The 17821-nt window shown below is 54.6% G+C and overlaps 2 protein-coding genes across 5 annotated transcripts in view; both read right to left on the minus strand.

The window, feature by feature from the left end:
• LOC127058639 (endonuclease 8-like 1) overlaps nt 1–6988 on the minus strand; it is a 13985-nt gene extending 6997 nt beyond the window's left edge. Inside the window, exons 1-5 of one of the 4 annotated variants that reach the window (XM_050968875.1) lie at nt 6979–6988; nt 5523–6010; nt 3391–3510; nt 2362–2425; nt 50–152 (exon numbers count right to left, since the gene is read on the minus strand). In XM_050968875.1, the coding sequence (XP_050824832.1) occupies nt 50–152; nt 2362–2425; nt 3391–3510; nt 5523–6001 (766 nt within the window). In that variant the 5' untranslated portion in view covers nt 6002–6010; nt 6979–6988. The other 3 variants (XM_050968874.1, XM_050968877.1, XM_050968876.1) reach the window with 3 other exon arrangements.
• Nucleotides 6989–9852: 2864 nt separating this feature from the next.
• On the minus strand, nt 9853–13150 carry LOC127058557 (uncharacterized). The gene is made up of 4 exons (XM_050968702.1): nt 12898–13150; nt 12263–12343; nt 11286–11388; nt 9853–11011 (listed from the first exon to the last, which is right to left on the minus strand). Exons 1-4 carry the CDS (start codon nt 13148–13150, stop codon nt 10408–10410), a joined length of 1041 nt encoding a protein of 346 aa, XP_050824659.1. The 3' UTR covers nt 9853–10407.
• Nucleotides 13151–17821: the final 4671 nt, after the last annotated feature.

The following is a 17821-nucleotide window of genomic DNA, read 5'->3' on the forward strand; positions in this document are numbered from 1 at the left end:
CGCTGCAGGGCAGGAACCTGAGGCTGTGCTCCCTGAGCTGCCTCCTTACCCATGTGAACGACCTCCATGGGCACCGCATGGCAGAGCTCCAGCAGGTCTGGATTCTCCCGCTTTAACTTCACTTTCTTGCTCAAGGTCAGGTCCGGACTCTGCTGGGTTTGAGAGGAGGTGATTCAAACAGGCAGCCCGGACACAGCCCAAGCCAACCCTCTCCCATGCAACCCTTCCCCAGCCATCCAGCCCTTCCTCCTCCCAGCAAGGGTAGGCCCAACCCTGCAATCCGAGGTGCAACTACAGCAGGTGCAGACATAGCTGAGCCAGCTTGCTAATAGCCACCGGCGTACATACCCCGGATCTCAGGCTGGCTTGTATTGGGGTGGCTAGCCCGGGCACCACAGCCTCTCTGCTAGTTTTAGTGAGGCAGCAGAATCAAAGAGAGCTTGGCTATGTCGACACGGGCTGCACTTACATCTGGCTGTGGTGCAGATCTTACTCCAAGCCCCTCTGTAGCAGCTGGTCCCACTCCAAAAACAACCAGTCTAGTCTCCTCCCAGCTGTCCAGCCCTTCCTATAAGGCAACTCCTCCACAGCTGCAAAGCCATCCTGCTCCTCGCCCCTCCCCGAGATTTCCCTCACCAGCGGCCTAAGTCTGCCCTGGCATGTGCTCCAACCCAGCTTCCTCTCCCTCCAGCTGCTAAATGCTCCCTGTTTCCAGATGCCAGGCCAAATTCAGCCCTGGCATAAGCAGGGCTAACTCCATAGACTTTGATGCAGTTGGGAATCTGATCTGCCTCTGTAAAGTACCCACTTGTATACATCAGTCACTCTACCACTCTACGCAGGGCTGAATTTAGCCTGGCTGCATCTGAAAGCTAAAGATCTCTTATGGCTGGGACGCATCACTGACTGCACCGCAGGTGTTTGTAACTTAACCGCTGCTACAGAGACAGGCCGGGGGAGGGGAGGGAGAAAGGCCGGTCAGACAAAAACGGTATTTGATCTTTTTTTAAATAGCTACTTCCCGTCCAGAGGTCACACAGCACTAGACCAGAATAGTCAGATTTGGAGCCTAAACTAGCGGTCCTCTTAGCTGTGGGTTATTTTCACAGCAACGAGGATCTTTGGCCCAGATCCCCAAAGGTACTTAAACTCCTAACTTCCCTTGAAATCAGTGGAAGTTCGGGGCCTAAATCCCTTTGAGTACATTTGAGATTGGTAGGGGGAGGGAATGGTCAAGTGACTGCCTTGTATAGTAGCCACTTGCATATTTCAGTGTGCAGTCCCCCTCCGCAAAGGCCAGTGTGTATACAACGCAGGAGCCATAGACGTATATGCCATGATAGGCAGTCATGCTCCATCTGGCTCAAGATCTGCAAACAAGTTTTACATGCAGCACTTTTGCATGGCAACTCCTAGGAGTTAAAGGCACTGGAGGATAAGCGGATGTTTGCGTAGTATCTGTCCTCCCAAAGGACCCCAACGTGCTTTATAAACTAAGCACACACGTGCTGTACATCACACGAGGAAGCGAGTGATTCCTTCATGGAGGAGCCAGATGCACTCACTGAACTGTTAAAGAGCCCAGAGCAAGTCTGAGCACAGGGAGGGAAGAATTCCGTCTCCCGCTCAAGCTGCGAAGCTAACTGAGGAGGCAGAATGCAGTCAGCAGAGCTGGGATTTGGCGAGTTCTGGTGCTAACATCCCTGCTTGGACAAGGTGCTAGAGGAGCTTTAACGACCACATGGGAACAGGCCCTGTCTCACAGCTCTCCAGAAAACCACCCCTCCAAACACCATGCTGGAGCATTGCCTGCTCCAGGCCTGACTCAGAGCCAACTGCTAAATGGGAACCACTATTGTTTGCACAGGTCACCTACCCAGGCCATGCACATAATGATATGGCTGAGCAGGGGGGATCTGACAGACTCCAGGCCGTGGCTGCACGTCGCGTGCGTGCGTGCGTGCGTGCGTGCGTGCGTGTGCGTGTGCGTGTGCGTGTGTGTGTGAAGCCTGAAGAATTAAACTGAGAATCCCCCGTAAGAAGGGATTCTGAGAGACCCAGATCAAGCCCTGAAGGCAGAGTGTCTGGCCTCTTGATTCATGGTGAGGATCCACCTCCGAAACAGCAGCCAATTCTAACAAGAAGAAAGAGCAACAGGACCCGAATCAGAAGCGGTGGAAGTTCTAGGGTTAAAGCTACAACTCGTAACTGGGGCTGCAGAGGGTCCAAGAGCCACTGACACCATCATGCCCCGTGTGCTGCGATCCTCAGACGCTACAGGGCAAGCACCGAACCCCGAGTTCTATGTGATGAGCTGGAACATTTCTGTGTATGTGCGTGAGCCTTCTCCACCCTCCTCACCGGCTTCCGATGCTGAAGAGCCTCTAACACCGTCCGAGCCTTCTCAAAGGGAGGTATCTTTAACCTAAGAGAGTCCATGTGTTACGTGAGGACCCCAACACAAATGCCAGCCAGTGGAAATGAAGTCCCGGCCTAAGGGAGGGGAGGGAGATTGCTGACACAGTGGGTGGAAGCACTGGCTTTTCACCTCTACGAGCTGGATGTAATCTACACAGTAAAACACTGGTGCATTCAGACTACGACACGTGAGCACGGTGTAATTCAGCTCCCCAGGCAAGGTCCCGGACTGAAAGTGTCACTGCAGGCCAAATCTGAGATGCCCAGTATATATAGGCCACTCAGGGGGAAGAAAAAAAAGGTTAGCGCTGTGTTGGTAGCACATGTAGTGCAGGAACTGCACAGTGCTCAAAGATGAGGTGCCCTGGCAGTGCTGTCTGTGGATGCTTAGCACTGGAATGGACACGGGCTGGCTGCATTTCAGCAAGGGAAATGGGTGGCCTCTCAACAGTTTGGACCCTTCCATGGTGTTGGTCTTGTAGCTACAGGGATGGGAATCACATGGTCTGGCTGCCTAATACTATGTAAAAGGGACCCTATACATACATGAGCACCTCATGCTTTCTAATATATTTATCCTCCCAACCCCTGAGGTAGTGCTAATATCTCCATTGTATGGATAGGGAAGCTGAGGCACAGAGAGGCTATGGGCTTGTCTCCATAGGGTGTTCAGACCAGTTAACTGAAGCTGTGAAGTGAAGGCACATCATAACCCCCCATTTGAAGAGGCTCATTCAGAAGTAAAGCGGCCTTAGTTTGCTGTAGCTGAATCCTCCTCGGGGGTTTAATGCACTCAAAGTCCTGCGCATTAACTTCACAGCTTCAGTTATTTCATCTGAACTTTCCTCAGCGCCCCTGGGTAAACAAGGCCTGGCTTGCTCCAGGTCACACAGGGAGCCTGGGGTGGAATAGGGAACTGGACCACATCTCCTCAGGCCAGGCCTCCTCTTCTCCGCTCTGCAACCTGCTCACCTGTAGAGAATCTCGGCTCGGAGGTAGTTGCCAATCCCATTGAAAAACTTCTGATTTAACAGGGCTTCACAGATGGGCTTGTTGAAAGCCTTGTCAGACAGGTTCCTCAGCACGTTCTCCCTGGAAGACAGCAGGGCCGGTCAGCTAGGGAGGAGGGGCTGGGAAAACGACCACCTCACTCAGCCTGTGATGTGCTTCCAACACAGTAACCAACATGGGAGGTGGGGTTGTTCTCCAGTGAGGTTTTCTGCTGCAGAAGGGTCTGCCTCCAGACATAAGCAGGGAGAAGTGAAACTAAAAATGATGGAGGTTACGGTCTAGCGGGCACAAGTGAAACCTCAGGGGATGGTTTTTATAGCAAGACTGTAAATACAGATGCAAACAATCTGTGTAGGAGAGAGGAGTGGGCAGCATTAGACATCAAGAGGCGTTACAATAAGACAGGTAACGATTAAGGTAGCAGCAAAACCCTTTGGGTAAAGGTACAGGGATGACCCGCTGTTTCCTTAGCAGGGGCAGTGCTATAAGCTACTTGAATTCAGCCCCGTAGAAAACGGGTTCCTGGAATGCAGAAGTTATAAAGGTATTTGATTGCAGGGAAGCAAATTAAGAAATTGAGTGTGATAAGAGGAAGCATTAAAGACACACCACAGCATAAAGAAGGCTGGAGGAACAGTAAGAGACATCTCCATTAAGGCATTGAAGGCAGTCTGAGTCCTCCGAAACTGAATACAAAGAACAAGAAGGAGCCTTTGAAGAGTGGCTTTATGAAGGGTTGGCTCTAAGATTTGCACATCAAAGAGATAAGGGAACACCAACATGTAGAGCCAGGTGAGGCCTGCAGTGGAGAGACAAGGGTTCAAGGAATGCTGCCAAGGGAAATAAATATAAGTGGCCACGCAGAAATGCACTGAAGAGGGAGTAGCTCATTCATCAAAGAGGAGGGGGAGGAAATGAACAAGGACTCAATGCCGGAGACTCTGGAATCCTTTTACACAACCTGCCTTTGACAAGGTGCTCAGGGAATTAACCAACAAACTCACCAAGCTTCTGATGACTGAATGGGATACAATTAGAGAAAGGAAGATTTAAGAATATGAGGGGGGAAAAGATTGGAAGGGAAGCGGTGGAAATCCGAATGCTCAGCAAATCCAAAACTAACGCTGAAAATCCACTAATGAACGTACCACACGGTACCTGGACAGGCAGGCATGCGTGTGTACACCGAACCCCCCAATGACCCCTTTCAATCTCCAACCTCTGTCAGTCGGTGATACGCCCTTCAGCTATGAATTCTACCTGTGAAATACAAAGTTGGCACTTTGGCCCACAGCCTCTAAGGTATTTAGACTCTTCCAACAGAAGTTAGGACCCTCAATATCTTTGAGGACCAGGCCCTTTATCCATCAAGTTATAAGCCCCTGTTTGCCAGCCATGGGATTTTGCGAGTGTTAAAGTAACTACAGCAGGGTTCTCGCTCTCCTGCACTGTGTCACGACTGTAATAGACACATATTAAGAGTGAAACATTAACTTGTACAAAGCAATACAAGAGCTCGACCAAAGCCCTCTGGCTCTCTGACATAGTCAGTTAACAAGTACTAACCCAGGGGATCTCCAGCTTTTTCCAGCCTCCTACTTTGCATAACAGACCTCATGGACCTACCTCATTCCCAACCATTCAGCCTCCCCCAGCTTGGTTCTCAGCATGCTGAACTGAGTTGATAGCCAGGTAGTCTGCAATAGCCACTGGAGAGCCATTGCTGTGAGGGTTAAATCGCCCAGCTGTGCTCTTCCCTTTTGCAATACTTAAGAATTATTTTTGGGCTGTTCACTTCTTGTATAAGAAAAAGCCACACAGGAGGATGTTTAAACCAAGCCTGTTCCCTTGTTCATAGCGAGATCTCTGGGAATGCAAAGCACCAAACAGCCTTCAACCCAAGACAGAGTTTCCATAAACGTGAGCTACAAACGTCCCTGTAATGGTGAAAGGCCCCATATTCTATCACCAGGCTTCCCACAGAATTCACTGTTAGAATATTGTGTCTATCATTCATTCCCTCCCCCACCCCCCTCCACACACGCTCCTGGTCAGTTTCTCAAGCAGAAATGAAAGGTCATGGTGTATTTCACCTGAATTTCTCATACTCCAGCATCACACATGGCCCTCGATCCAGCTGCCACGTCCCATGCACTTCCCACCTCCCAAAGCGCCTGAAATCCACAAAGCAGAGGGCTCGGTGCGGGCTCTCCTTGGTGTAAAACCGCAGATGGGCATGTTTGGGCAGCTCAGCCGCAGAGGTGAGCTTGAAGCTGCCTGACATTCCAAAGCGGAAGACAAGATCCATGGGCTGCTGGAAACCGTTCTGGCTCAGCCCCTCCTTGTCCCTCCCTCTGCCAGGGAGTGTGTTCTTCTCCTCTTTGAGTGGTGTCAGGGTCAGCTTGATCTCCTTGCCCCTCGAGGTGGCAGAGATCAGGTACGCGTCACTCTCAAACAGCACCTCTGAGTTCTTGCTCACTTCAGACTTCTCCACCTTCCCTGAGAAGATGAGCCCTGCACATACCGTGTTGATGTAGCAGCTGGCCAGGTGCAGCTCTGGGCCCTCTGGCATCTTAGACACCTGCCCAAATGAAGGCAAGATCCAGGCTTAAGGCAGAGCAGCTACTGTAGCACGTGCATCTTACCAATCAGGGCGGGCAGCTCTTTCCGTCCCTGCCTTTGCCGGACCCTCCTGGCCTGTGAACATGGACCCAACGGTTGGTGTGCAGGGGACAACTGCAAGGCTGAGCCAGTGGACAAGGATACCATTGAGGATGGGTATTAGGGACCACCAGGCCATGGGCTGAGCCACCAACCCCTCCATGAGGAGCCAGTGCACAGCCAGGAGATGGGCACCACGAAGCTGGCCGGGACCAGGAACAGAGATGGGCCCTGGGTCCCCGTGAGCCAGGAAGCTCCCCTCCGGAGCCCCAGCACAGGGCCAGCTCCCCCCCCCCCCCAGCCAGTATCCCTCCCACTCACCTCCGGCAGAGGGCCAGCTCCCCCCCCCCGCAGCCTGTCCCCCTGCCCTGAGTACAGGGCCAGCTACCCCCCCCCAGCCAGTGGTCTCCCCCGACCCCAGGCACAGGGCCAGCTTCTCCCCTCCCAATATTCCCCCTCCCGTCCCAGGGCCAGCTTCACCCTCCAGCCAGTGGTCTCCCCCGACCCCGGGCACAGAGCCAGCTCCCCCCCAGTCAGTATCCCCCCTGGCCCCCAAGAACAGGGCCGGCTCCCCCCTCCAGCAAGCGCCCCCCCCCGGAACAGGGTCAGCTTCCCCACCCCAGCCTGTCCCCGCCCGCCTGCCTCCCCACGAGTACAGGGCCAGCTTCCCCCCCAGCCTGCCCCCCCCAAAGTACAGGGCGGGCTCCCCCCGCCAGTTTCCCCTTATAACGCTCCCGCTCGGGTTTGCAGCGGGGCTGGAGCAGTTACACAACCAGGCTCCGCAGCAGGCCGGCTCCGCAGTCCCCGCCCACAGCCCCAGCACAGGGCCAGCTCCCCCGCAGCCTGTCCCAGCACAGAACCGACCGGCCAGCAGGCCCCGCCGCCTACCCGAGCTCCCGCTCGCGCTGCTCCCCGGTTCGGAGGGTTAAACAGCCCCCCGGCTGGGAAGCCGAGGCAGCGCGCGGGGCACGATGGGAGTTGTAGTTCCACAGGGGAGCATCAGCCTACAGGGTGCGGAGTGGGAGGTCTCCAGCCCTGCGCGGCTGCTAGGAGCGGCTCTGGGGCACGGGCAAGGAATGGAATTTTCCTCCTCCTCTGCCCTGTGCCTTGTATTCTATGGCTGGCTGGGGAAAAGCACCGCACAGACCCTCACCCCAACCATCTACTGTACAGACACCCCTGCACCCCACCATCCTGCACCCACCCAGAGCAGTACCACAGACACCCCTGCACCCCACCATCCTGCACCCACCCAGAGCAGCTACACCATGGACACCCCTGCACCCCACCATCCTGCACCCACCCAGAGCAGCTACCACAGACACCCCTGCACCCCACCGTCCTGCACCCACCCAGAGCAGCTACCACATGGACACCCCGGCACCCCACCGTCCTGCACCCACCCAGAGCGGCTACCACACAGACACCCCTGCACCCCACCGTCCTGCACCCACCCAGAGCAGCTACACCATGGACACCCCGGCACCCCACCACCCTGTGCCCACCCAGAGCAGCTACCACAGACACCCCTGCACCCCACCGTCCTGCACCCACCCAGAGCAGCTACCACAGACACCCCTGCACCCCACCGTCCTGCACCCACCCAGAGCAGCTACACCATGGACACCCTGGCACCCCACCATCCTGCACCCACCCAGAGCAGCTACCACAGACACCCCTGCACCCCACCATCCTGCACCCACCCAGAGCAGCTACCACACGGACACCCCGGCACCCCACCGTCCTGCACCCACCCAGAGCGGCTACCACACGGAGACCCCGGCACCCCACTGTCCTGCGCCCACCCAGAGCAGCTACCACAGACACCCCTGCACCCCACCATCCTGCGCCCACCCAGAGCAGCTACAACACGGACACCCCTGCACCCCACCATCCTGTGCCCACCCAGAGCAGCTACAACACAGACACCCATGCACCCCACTGTCCTGCACCCACCGAGAGCAGCTACCACAGACACCCCTGCACCCCACCATCCTGCGCCCACCCAGAGCAGCTACAACACGGACACCCCTGCACCCCACCATCCTGTGCCCACCCAGAGCAGCTACAACATGGACACCCCGGCACCCCACCATCCTGCACCCACCCAGAGCAGCTACCACAGACACCCCTGCACCCCACCATCCTGCACCCACCCAGAGCAGCTACCACAGACACCCCTGCACCCCACCATCCTGCACCCACCAAGAGCAGCTACCACAGACACCCCTGCACCTCACCATCCTGTGCCCACCCAGCGCAGCTACCACACAGACACCCCTGCACCCCACCATCCTGTGCCCACCCAGAGCAGCTACCACACAGACACCCCTGCACCTCACCATCCTGCACCCACACCCAACCATCTGCTGCATGGACACCCCTGCATCCCACTGTCCTGCACCCACCTAAAGCAGCTACCACAGACACCCTGCATCCCACTGTCCTGCACCCACCTAAAGCAGCTGCCACCTCAGCAGCACTGCTGCCAGCTTCCCCGTGCAGATGGGTCACCTCCCTGCCCCGCAGTTAGATTTTCCAGAGCCTGCCTGCGGAGAAGTTATTCATAACCTACTTGCTGGGCACAATGTCACAACATGCCCGAGTTTTTCATTCATAGAGATGATTCTTCCCTCTTCCCTCCCCAGCACCATCTAATTTTGCCTCCAGCGGCAGCTTCAGAGACCATGGGAGCTGTTGTAACTTTTACTTTATCTTCTACCACCCAAGCTACTCTTATCCATGTATAGCACTAAGCTTGGTAAGATTTACCTATTTGCCACAATATCTTACAGCAGGCAGTTCCACTGGTTAGTTACCTGTTGTGTAACCTAGGCAGTGTGGCTGAGGTGACAGACCTCTGGACTAGGACTCAGAACTGGTTTCCAGTCTCAACTCTGCTGCTGGCTGACCTTGGGCAAGTCACTTCCTTCCCACTACCTCAGTTTCCCCACCTGTAAATTGGGAATAATAATAATACAGACCACTTTTTTAAAGTGTGTTGAGATTTATTGCTGAATGTGCGATTGAAGAGTTAGGTATTATTATTAACAAACTATTCTTTGTACTATTTTAATTGTATTGCCTTTCAATTCAATGGAGCAGAGCCTTGTTCTTAAAAATAAAAGGCTGCCCCGGTCGTTTGCTGTTTAACAGCAATTTACCAAATTATTTCAGAGTCTGCAGTTAAAATGGTTACCCACTTCACTGCCTTCAGGCTATGCTGGCTTTGCTCTAAAGGAGCAACTGCATCATCCCCAAGCTGTGAAGTTCCTGGAAATTAGAGCCCTGAGCTATAGCCAGGAAAGGGGGTTAGCACAATAGGGCACCAGTGGCAGGGGCCAATCTAAACTGAGCACAACTTAAATGAAATTAGCAAAACCCAGCTGGTCCCTCGATGGCTGTTACCGGAGCTGTGCCCGGGGCAAGGGCTGGACTAGCCGGGGTTGTTACGAGACAAGGCTGGGGGGAGCGAATAGTTTACAGACTTTGCCTACCCTGGCTCTGGTTTCTGCAGAGGTCAGGACTGAAGGAGCAGGGAGGGTGTATATGGGATGGAGAGACATTGACAGAGCTGCAGGGGGTGGGAATAGGCTATAGAGCACCTGCCCCTATGATGAATTCTGTCTGTGGCATCAATCCCTCCCTTTCAAATCGGGAAGATTTACTCCAGTTATTTAAAGACATGTCTCTGCTCCTGGTCTGAGGGTGTGAGAAGGGAGGGTGCAGAGGTGACAAGGGAGGCAGCGATGCAAATTCAAAATGCTCCACGTGGCTTTATTGGATCTCGCTGGCAAAACAGGAAACATCCCAAATAACTGGCTTCATGTGCCAAGGCCAACCGGAAACGCAGGAGAGATTCCCAGATGCACGTTCCTGCTGATTCTTTATTCCATGCACGGAGCTGCCCTGGAAAAGATGATAGGAGCATGGGGGGAAGGAAAGAAAGAAAAGCTGCATTTATCCCCCAGGGAGGGGGCTCCTTTAAAGGAAGTGGAAAGAACAGAGGCAAAGTGCTTTTTAGGGGAGGGAAGCAGGGGAGCAAGAAGGGACTAGCGAATGCTCCATCGTGCTTCGGCTGATGAAACTTTCCAACCTCTCATGTACGACTGGCAGAGTCGCCCCAGCCACAGGCATCCTGGATTGCTGCAGGAGTTCAGTCAGTGTGTGATGTGGAGCTGGCCTAGCCACAGCATTTGGTGGGCTGCTGCACGCTAGTCTCCAGAGGAGACATAGGAGCCCAAGTGCCTGCCCTGGAGTAGGCACAGGAGACAATTCAGGCAGAAGCAAAAGGACAGATCAGCTCCCTGCAGCTGTTCAGGAACAGAGCCACCCACAAAGGGCTGGGCAGGGGATGTTAGGGTCTCTCACTGTTAGAGCAGCCTCCAGCCGGCAGGCCTGGGTGTTCTCCGGAGGCATGTGTGTTACACAGTGGCACTGCCCATGGGTTTGGACGCCTTTGTTATGGGAACTCCGAGCTGAAGCTGGTCTCGAGGTGGAGATCTCGTTAGCAGATGCAGAAGCCACCAAGCTCCCATCCACCATTGCTCTGGGGATGGATCCTGGAGTGGGGCTCCTGGAAGCACAAGGGCTTGTGGGCAGGATGGAGGAGGGGCGGGCAAGAGGCTTCACAGCAAGACAGCTGGAGGGTAGACCGGGGGGACAGTAGCCAGGAAGAGTGGGAAGAGCAGTCGTCAGTTTCAGCTGCAGGGGTCTGAGAAGGGAGGAGAGAGTCCAGTCCAACCTCTGCCCAGGCAGTGTCTGCAGCCGTGTGCAGCAAGGGGCTTCCCCAGTGGAGGAACCGCACCCTCCAGACTCTCTGACGGGTTGCAGCACAATCAGCCGGCTCCTTCCACACTCGCTGACATCCTCCCGGCTCCTCAGCTGAGAGTTTTCATCATGGCGTGCGCCTGTCTCAGCTCTGAAAGTGGAAGAGGAGACGCAAACAGCCAATGGGGCAGAGTGACCTGGATCTCAGCAGGGGGCACTGCAGCCAGTTGCCAATTCACTGGTCACAGCAGGGCAGAGAATACCTCTGCGCTGTGAGCAGGAACAGAGAAATGACATGACATGGAGACAGCTGATCTCTGCCCCAGCCAGTAGGGAGAGCAGCGGGCACATAGGAGAGGAAGCACCAGACGGAAGGGCGGGGACGAGGCGAGCGATTCCAAGCTGCCCGTCTGCTGTCTACTCACCTGCCAGTAAGACCGGGAACTTCTCTGCCAACACGGTCATGGCAAAGGGCTCCGTCATGCCTCAGTCCCCTTCTTGCACAGTAAACTTCAGGTGCACAAGGGGCTCATTGACCTACTGGAGCCCACTGGAGCTGAGCATCTGATCCACCCTCCAGGACACAGCGTCCAGATGGTTCACTGAGGACAGAGGCAGAGCCAGTCTCAGGTTTGCGCTGTCAGTGTAAAACACTCTCTCTATGCACAAGCCGGCGATATGGATTTGAGAAGCATTTTTCAAAGCATTAAGTGGCTTCACCCACTCCTGAAATGCAGCCACCTCAGGTATGTGCAACACAGCAACTGTCTTACCGGCCCACAGCAACAATGTAAGACATTACAGGAAGGAAATGTCTCCAGTTGAAATAACAAGGGAGTTTAGGTCAGTGGAATGGAGCCCTCCGAGATGGAGTGTGGCTGGGATAATGTAGCTAACACCCCTTGTTGCATAGATTCCCATGAGTCCAAGTGGTTAGCACCACCTCAGCTCTCTCTCTCTTTATGGCCAAGAAAGAGAGTGCAGAAGGCAGAGCACCGCCTAGTGCATCCCCTGCCCCACTCCTTGCTGTACTTGGATTGTCCCAGAGGTGAGCTAACCTGACCAGATCCTAACCTGTCAGGCCAACAAGGTCACAGCCCAAGAGGGTCAAACAACAGGGTTCTGGTCCCAGCTCCTGGTCATCCCCTCGGTTGCTGCTGAAAACCCATCTGCCCTCAGCAAACTCTGATTCTATCCTACAGTCCTCAGGAGCAAGTTCTTCCCAGGAAGTTCCAGAGGAGAATGGCTGAGAAAGTCCTACTGAACTTCCATCCATGGACGCAGGGGAACAGCTAGAGGGGGTGGGGCAGTGGGTGCCAGCCTGTATCCCTGCTGAAGGACCATCTCCCATCCGCTGCCTGGAGCAGTGTCAGGTTTGCACAGCCAAAGGGGGAACACTTACATCTCAGGCTGCGTGTCCTCAGGCTGTCCTGCAGGGGGCTCTGTTTCTCCTCGTAGGACCGGCACAATCCTGTGGCATGTTCTACAAAACAAGGAGACCAAGAAACTACTCACCAAAGAGCATCAGATCGGTCCCTGCACAACACGACTCTGGTTCCAATGGGCTCAGAAGGGACCCTGGCTGCAAACTGCTGAGCTAGCCTGTTTAGCAGGGGTACTCTCGCAGGATGCTGACATTGGGGTGCACGTGGGATAACAGGGGGATGATGGTACCGTAGGGCATTTCAGTCAGAAGATGGCCCAGCTACTGCTCCAAAGTCTTTCCTGCTGGTTGACACAGCGAGTTCTAACTTCTCACTGATGGAAGAGTGCAGGGGACACACAACCCAGCAGCAATCGCCTCCTTCTCCAGACAGCCAACGTACTGAAGTCCACACAGTGCTGGAGCAAGGGTGGAAGGATACAGTTATCCGGGGTTACAGCCTGGTGCATGGGGTAGACAGACTCTACTCCGCTCCCCGGCACCCTCCTCTGGCTGACGTTGCACAGGACAGTCAGGCTGCTGCTACTGACCCCAGGGCTCCCCAATGTGCTGCAGCCCTCTCCGAGGGACCCATCCCCTGGCACTTCCCCTACCTTTGGGCAGCCCCAGCTGTTGCAGCTCGCTGGACAGAGAGTCGCTGTCTACTCTGTGTTTGGCTGCACTGGAGAGGATGAAGCTGAGCACGGCAATAGTGGCCTTCACGTCCCCGGATTCTGGAGAGAGGAGAAACCTTTGGGACTCTGCCTGGCAGCAGGGCTCTTCCCTGCAGCGAGGCAGCTTTGATAGACCTGTAAAATTGACATAGGAACCAACAGCCCTTGACGTGGCCTGCCTTTTGCAGTTCATCGCCTGCAAGAGACAAGAGAGGGTGCATGGACAGATGCCACTTTGCACTGGGCCACGAGAGGCAGCAGGGAAACAGGCAGAAAGAGCTGGGCTCATTGTCACCAACCTGGGTAAGATGCAGTGATGAGCAGGGGACTATTTGTGTGGTGGGGAGGGGGGAGTCAATGCAACCAGCAGGGGTCAAGACAGGTTAGGATTTCAACAAGCCTGGGACAGGCAGGGGTTAAGTCTAACTAGAAATCGATTGATGCTAGGGATCCAAATACTAATAATGGCCAAGGGCCAGAGGCGTAAGGGGCTGTCTAAGTGCACACTTAGCTCGTGGCAAGCTGGGGTGTAAAGCTACCCTGCCCTAGCCAGCTGCGCACTGTCCGTGAGGACCCTGCTGCTGCAGACTAACAGCTCCCTTAGGGCACTTTCACCTACTGTTTCCAAGCAGGGCAGCTCCCAGGTGCACTGCAGAACTCAGGGTGTGGAGCAGGGTCCACCTGGGCACCTAACGCATGGCAGATTTACACCCTGGCTTGCCAAAACTAACCATTCAGACAGCCAAAGCCTAAGGTTAACACCGCACAATAACCAGGCCAGTGGCGGTAAGACAGGGCCAAGCCACAGCACGACAACTCAGCCAGGGTCAGCTCATTCATAAAAACCAAACCAGATGTTTCACATCATGGTCCCATCTGGCCTCGATCGTCCCGCCTGACCTGTGTAACACAGCCCACTGGGCACTCCTGAATTAATGCCTGTTTGAACCAGAGCAGATCTGGATTTAGAAATTGCCAGTGATGGAGAGCACTTGGGCAGTTGTTCCAACGGTTAATGTCCCTGTAAAAACACCTTATTTCCTGTCTGAGTTTGTCTAGCTTCAACTTCCAGCCATTGGCTCATGTTAGACATTTGTCTGCTAGACTGAAGGACCCATTATCACCAGTTTGTTCCCCATGTAGGTACTTACAGGTGTTAGGCCTGAATAAAGATATAGCAGACAAAACCAGGTATGCCAACCTGACCAAAGTCAGGCTAACAGAGGTTTGTGGGTAATCCCTGAGTGGAAAACACTGAGAAGCAGCAGCATGTCTCACAAGCGCTGGGAAAAAGTAAGATAAAAGAGAAGCTGCATTCCTGGCATAGTACCAGATGTGCTGTGTTCGGGCAGCTCTTCGAAGAACTGATAAGAGCCCTAGTTTCCCAGCCTCCTTGTTTTCACTCCCTGGTTTTGTTCTTTGTTTGTTTTTAACTCCCCTACATTTCTAACTTTAGGCATGCATGTATACTAAAGGTGTCTAGTTTCTAGTTGTTAGAAGAAGGGGGTGGGTTGCTCCAGTGAATAATTTATGACGCGACGGAACTGTCTATATAGGCTTATACTAAGATGTAAAGAGGGGGCTGGTTCTCTCGGGAGACGAGCTGCTCTCTATTGATGCGTGCACTTGTCAATAAAGAGCTTTTGATCGGACCTTGCTGGTGTTGCCTGTCTCTCTCGCGGTCAGACAACGAACTTTGCCGTCTGGGGTAGAGTCCCTGACACAGGCTCCCGTCGAGTCACCCCTTAACCTTCTCTTTGTGACGCTAACCTGGCTGAGTTCCTGGGACCCCTCCCCTCCCCTCTCCATTGCCACACTAAGACAGCAAGTTCTGCAGGACAGGGACGGGGGCTGTTCAGCTGTTTGGGAGGCACCTGGGAAGTGCGGATTGCTACTGTGATCACCACAACCACCAGGCCCGGGGCACTTCCACACACTCGGGAAATGGTGTTACCCCCTCTCCCCCCTGCAAGGCCCAGAACCATCCAAATATAAAGCCAGGGCAGTGTTTGGGGTGAGCAGGGGGAACTTGTCAGTCTGCCGATTAGCAGCATCACCCCCAGACAGAACAGGGGCAAGGACCCTGGGAGATTAGCAGGGCTCCTGTGCTTGCTCACGAGCAGAGCGTGCGGTCGGTTTCCAGTGGCTGGGCATTAACTCTTCAGGCCTTCACTGCTTCAGGACGTGCCTCTCCACTCATGACCCCAGCCAGCGACGCTTTTCAGGCAATGCGGCTAACAAAGCCGAGCCGGCGCCCATAAACGCTGCAGGTAAAATGTTCTCAGGACATGAGGTGAATCAGACCACGCAGGACCCTTATAGAAACAGACACTAATACTTACTAGTAAATACTTAGCAGCCGTATGGCCCTTTCCACCAACAGATCTCCCTGATGGGGGAGTGTCACTGGCCTTATTTTACAGGTAAAGACACAGGCTTTAGGCACCTTCCCAAGATCAGTGGCAGAGCTAGGACTAGAACCCAGGTGTCCTGACTCTCACTCTGATACCCGCCCCACCCACACTGCCTGCCCTGAGGCCAGCCAGCTCGATATGGCCCACGCCACTCAGCCAGAGGGAGGGGAGATTTAGTCTCTGCGATCACTGGATCCCTGCTCAGCGGGGCTGAACATGTGAGAAGAACACCCTTCACTTACATCAATCCCCTCTCCCTGCAGGTCCTTGAGCACCTGGCCACAGATGAGCTTCAGCTTCACCGAGGACTGGAAAGGAGAGAGCAAGAAAATAAAACTCCACCGCAGCGCTGGGCCCAGCGGGCACTGCCTGGCAGGAGTCTGAGCTCCCCTCAAAACACACGCTCTCTGCCACATCAGGGGGACCCATCTCAACCTTGCCCTGCCCCAGCCAAACAGTCACTGGTTTGGGTTGTTTTTAAACCACTCGCTTCTCTGCCACTTTGGGGAACCCCATGGTTTGGATTCCAAAGAGACTCCCTGAGTTCTGGATGCAACGGTCAGGCTAAAGCCCCAGCCAGTTCTTGTGCTGCACTGAGTGTATTGCTCGAGCCCTCAATCAAAGCCTGTTTTATGTTCCTGAGCCTCTCCCCGCTCTCTTAGGGAAGCCTGATCAGCCAGAGACAGGCACAGAGTTCATGCTAGTCGCTCAGGGACCTGAGCTCTTCCCCTTCACCAGATACCCTGAGCCCCAGAGCTCAGATCAGGATGCATCACTCAGATATTCCCATTGCTCCCCCAGGCCATAGATACCCCTTTGACAGCCAAGATTTCGTGCTGATTGTCTGGTTCACAGCACCTGATAGCATCTCTGGGGAGGTTTTAAGAGCAAAAATTGCTCAGATCCCAAGGTGCTGGGCACCAGGTAAGATCCAGAAGAAAACAGAGAAAGAGAAAGCTTCCACTTAACTATTTTGGCCAAGGTGCTGATTTCGGCCAGGACCCAGTCAGGACAGTCCAAGTCTCCGCAGAACCGGAACCTCTGGAAGGAGAAGATCGGGGGCAGTTAGGACCCAGGTGGCGTTTGGGCCAGGGGACGTCAGCGGTAGAGTGTCCTTTGCAGGGCAGCCCAGCTCTTCTTGCCAGAGCAGGGGAACCCTCATTTCCCACTGTTATTGCTGCCTTGCCCCCACTGCACCAAAAGAGCCGCCCCTAGATTTCTCTCCTCTCTGGGTACTTGGCTGCCCTCATCTCCGGTCTCTGCTCTGGCTGAGCCTGCTGCAGAGTCAGGCGGCAGCTGGGTCGATCCAGAGCTGCACAAATAACTCTCCTCCTCAGGCCCTGGGTCCCCATTGTATAACGCCCCTGTAAACTCAGGCACAGCGGCTCCCTGCATGGAGGTCATCAGCCTTTGGAGCAAGCTCCTGGGGAGAATGACCGGACACAACTGGCCAAGCTCAGCCTTGGCATGAGGGCATACAACTGCCCTGAATTCATGGGCTTCCCCCGGGCCGAACTGGGTCCAGAGTCTGAGAGAGAGACACTCATCCCGGAGAAGAAAAGAGATGGACAGGGCTAGGGTGTGCCCAAAGGGATCAGTCTGATGAAGGGGTGGGGTGAAGATGGGGCAGGGCAGACGGCCCCTTCCTGTTCCTAATAACTACCAGTTAGGCTGCAGCTTCAGCAGTTTAACCCAGCAAATACTGGTACAGACCATGAGCCTGCATCCTGGAGCAGCTGCTTTATACCAGCTGCAGTTACACAGCGATAGCAAGGGCACAAGTCCCTGGCGTCTCATGTATACAGGTCCAGAGGCTACAGAACCAGGCATAAGCCTCTCGGAGCAGGGGGCAGATGTCTGGGTTGAGGGGAGAAGGACAGTTGATTTCCCCCCAGGTGTTTAACATTATCATGGCTCTGAAATGATCCTTTCCCCATCAACTCGTTCCCCTGCACATCCAGTGCTGAAGCCCTTATTACTCCCTGTTTTAGAAACACAGGTGCTGCTACAGCAACAGCCCATCATGCCCGGCATCCTCCCCCCAGCCCTGGCCAGAGCTGGCTGCTTCTGAGGAAAGATGCATTATAAGGAGTTTTCACTTGCCCCATCCTGCAGTGCTGCACTCTGGTGGGGGGGGGTGAGGCAGGGAAGGCAGCGTTTCCTTCCTGAACCCTGCAGGCTACTGGCCTGCACCCTGAAGCATGAGATTCATTTATCCTGAGCACACTTAACTAGGAGAGGTATTAGAACTCAAAGGGCTGACACTGTGAGTTCCCCGGGCCAATCACCTACTGTGCAAAGGGGCAGCTCTTTCTGTTTGCTCCAGCTCCTTCCCAGGGCCCCACTGATCTCAGGTCACTGGAGGGAGGGAGCAGTTTTTAAGCCAGACACAATATTTAACCCACCCCCTAGATGCTAGGAAGCTGGTGGCACTGGCCTGGCTAATCCTA

Source organism: Gopherus flavomarginatus, chromosome 9 (assembly GCF_025201925.1).
Source record: "Gopherus flavomarginatus isolate rGopFla2 chromosome 9, rGopFla2.mat.asm, whole genome shotgun sequence".
Classification (NCBI taxonomy): domain Eukaryota; kingdom Metazoa; phylum Chordata; order Testudines; family Testudinidae; genus Gopherus; species Gopherus flavomarginatus.

What these genes read in the sequence shown, in the direction of transcription:
- LOC127058557 (XM_050968702.1), bottom strand. Translation starts at nt 13,150, where the DNA reads ATGAACTGCAAAAGGCAGGCCACGTCAAGGGCTGTTGGTTCCTATGTC. An exon ending in ACAGCTGGGGCTGCCCAAAG is followed by an intron (nt 12,344 to 12,897) that starts GTAGGGGAAGTG and finishes CTTGTTTTGTAG; the next exon opens with AACATGCCACAGGATTGTGC. An exon ending in GAGGACACGCAGCCTGAGAT is followed by an intron (nt 11,389 to 12,262) that starts GTAAGTGTTCCC and finishes TAGGTCAATGAG; the next exon opens with CCCCTTGTGCACCTGAAGTT.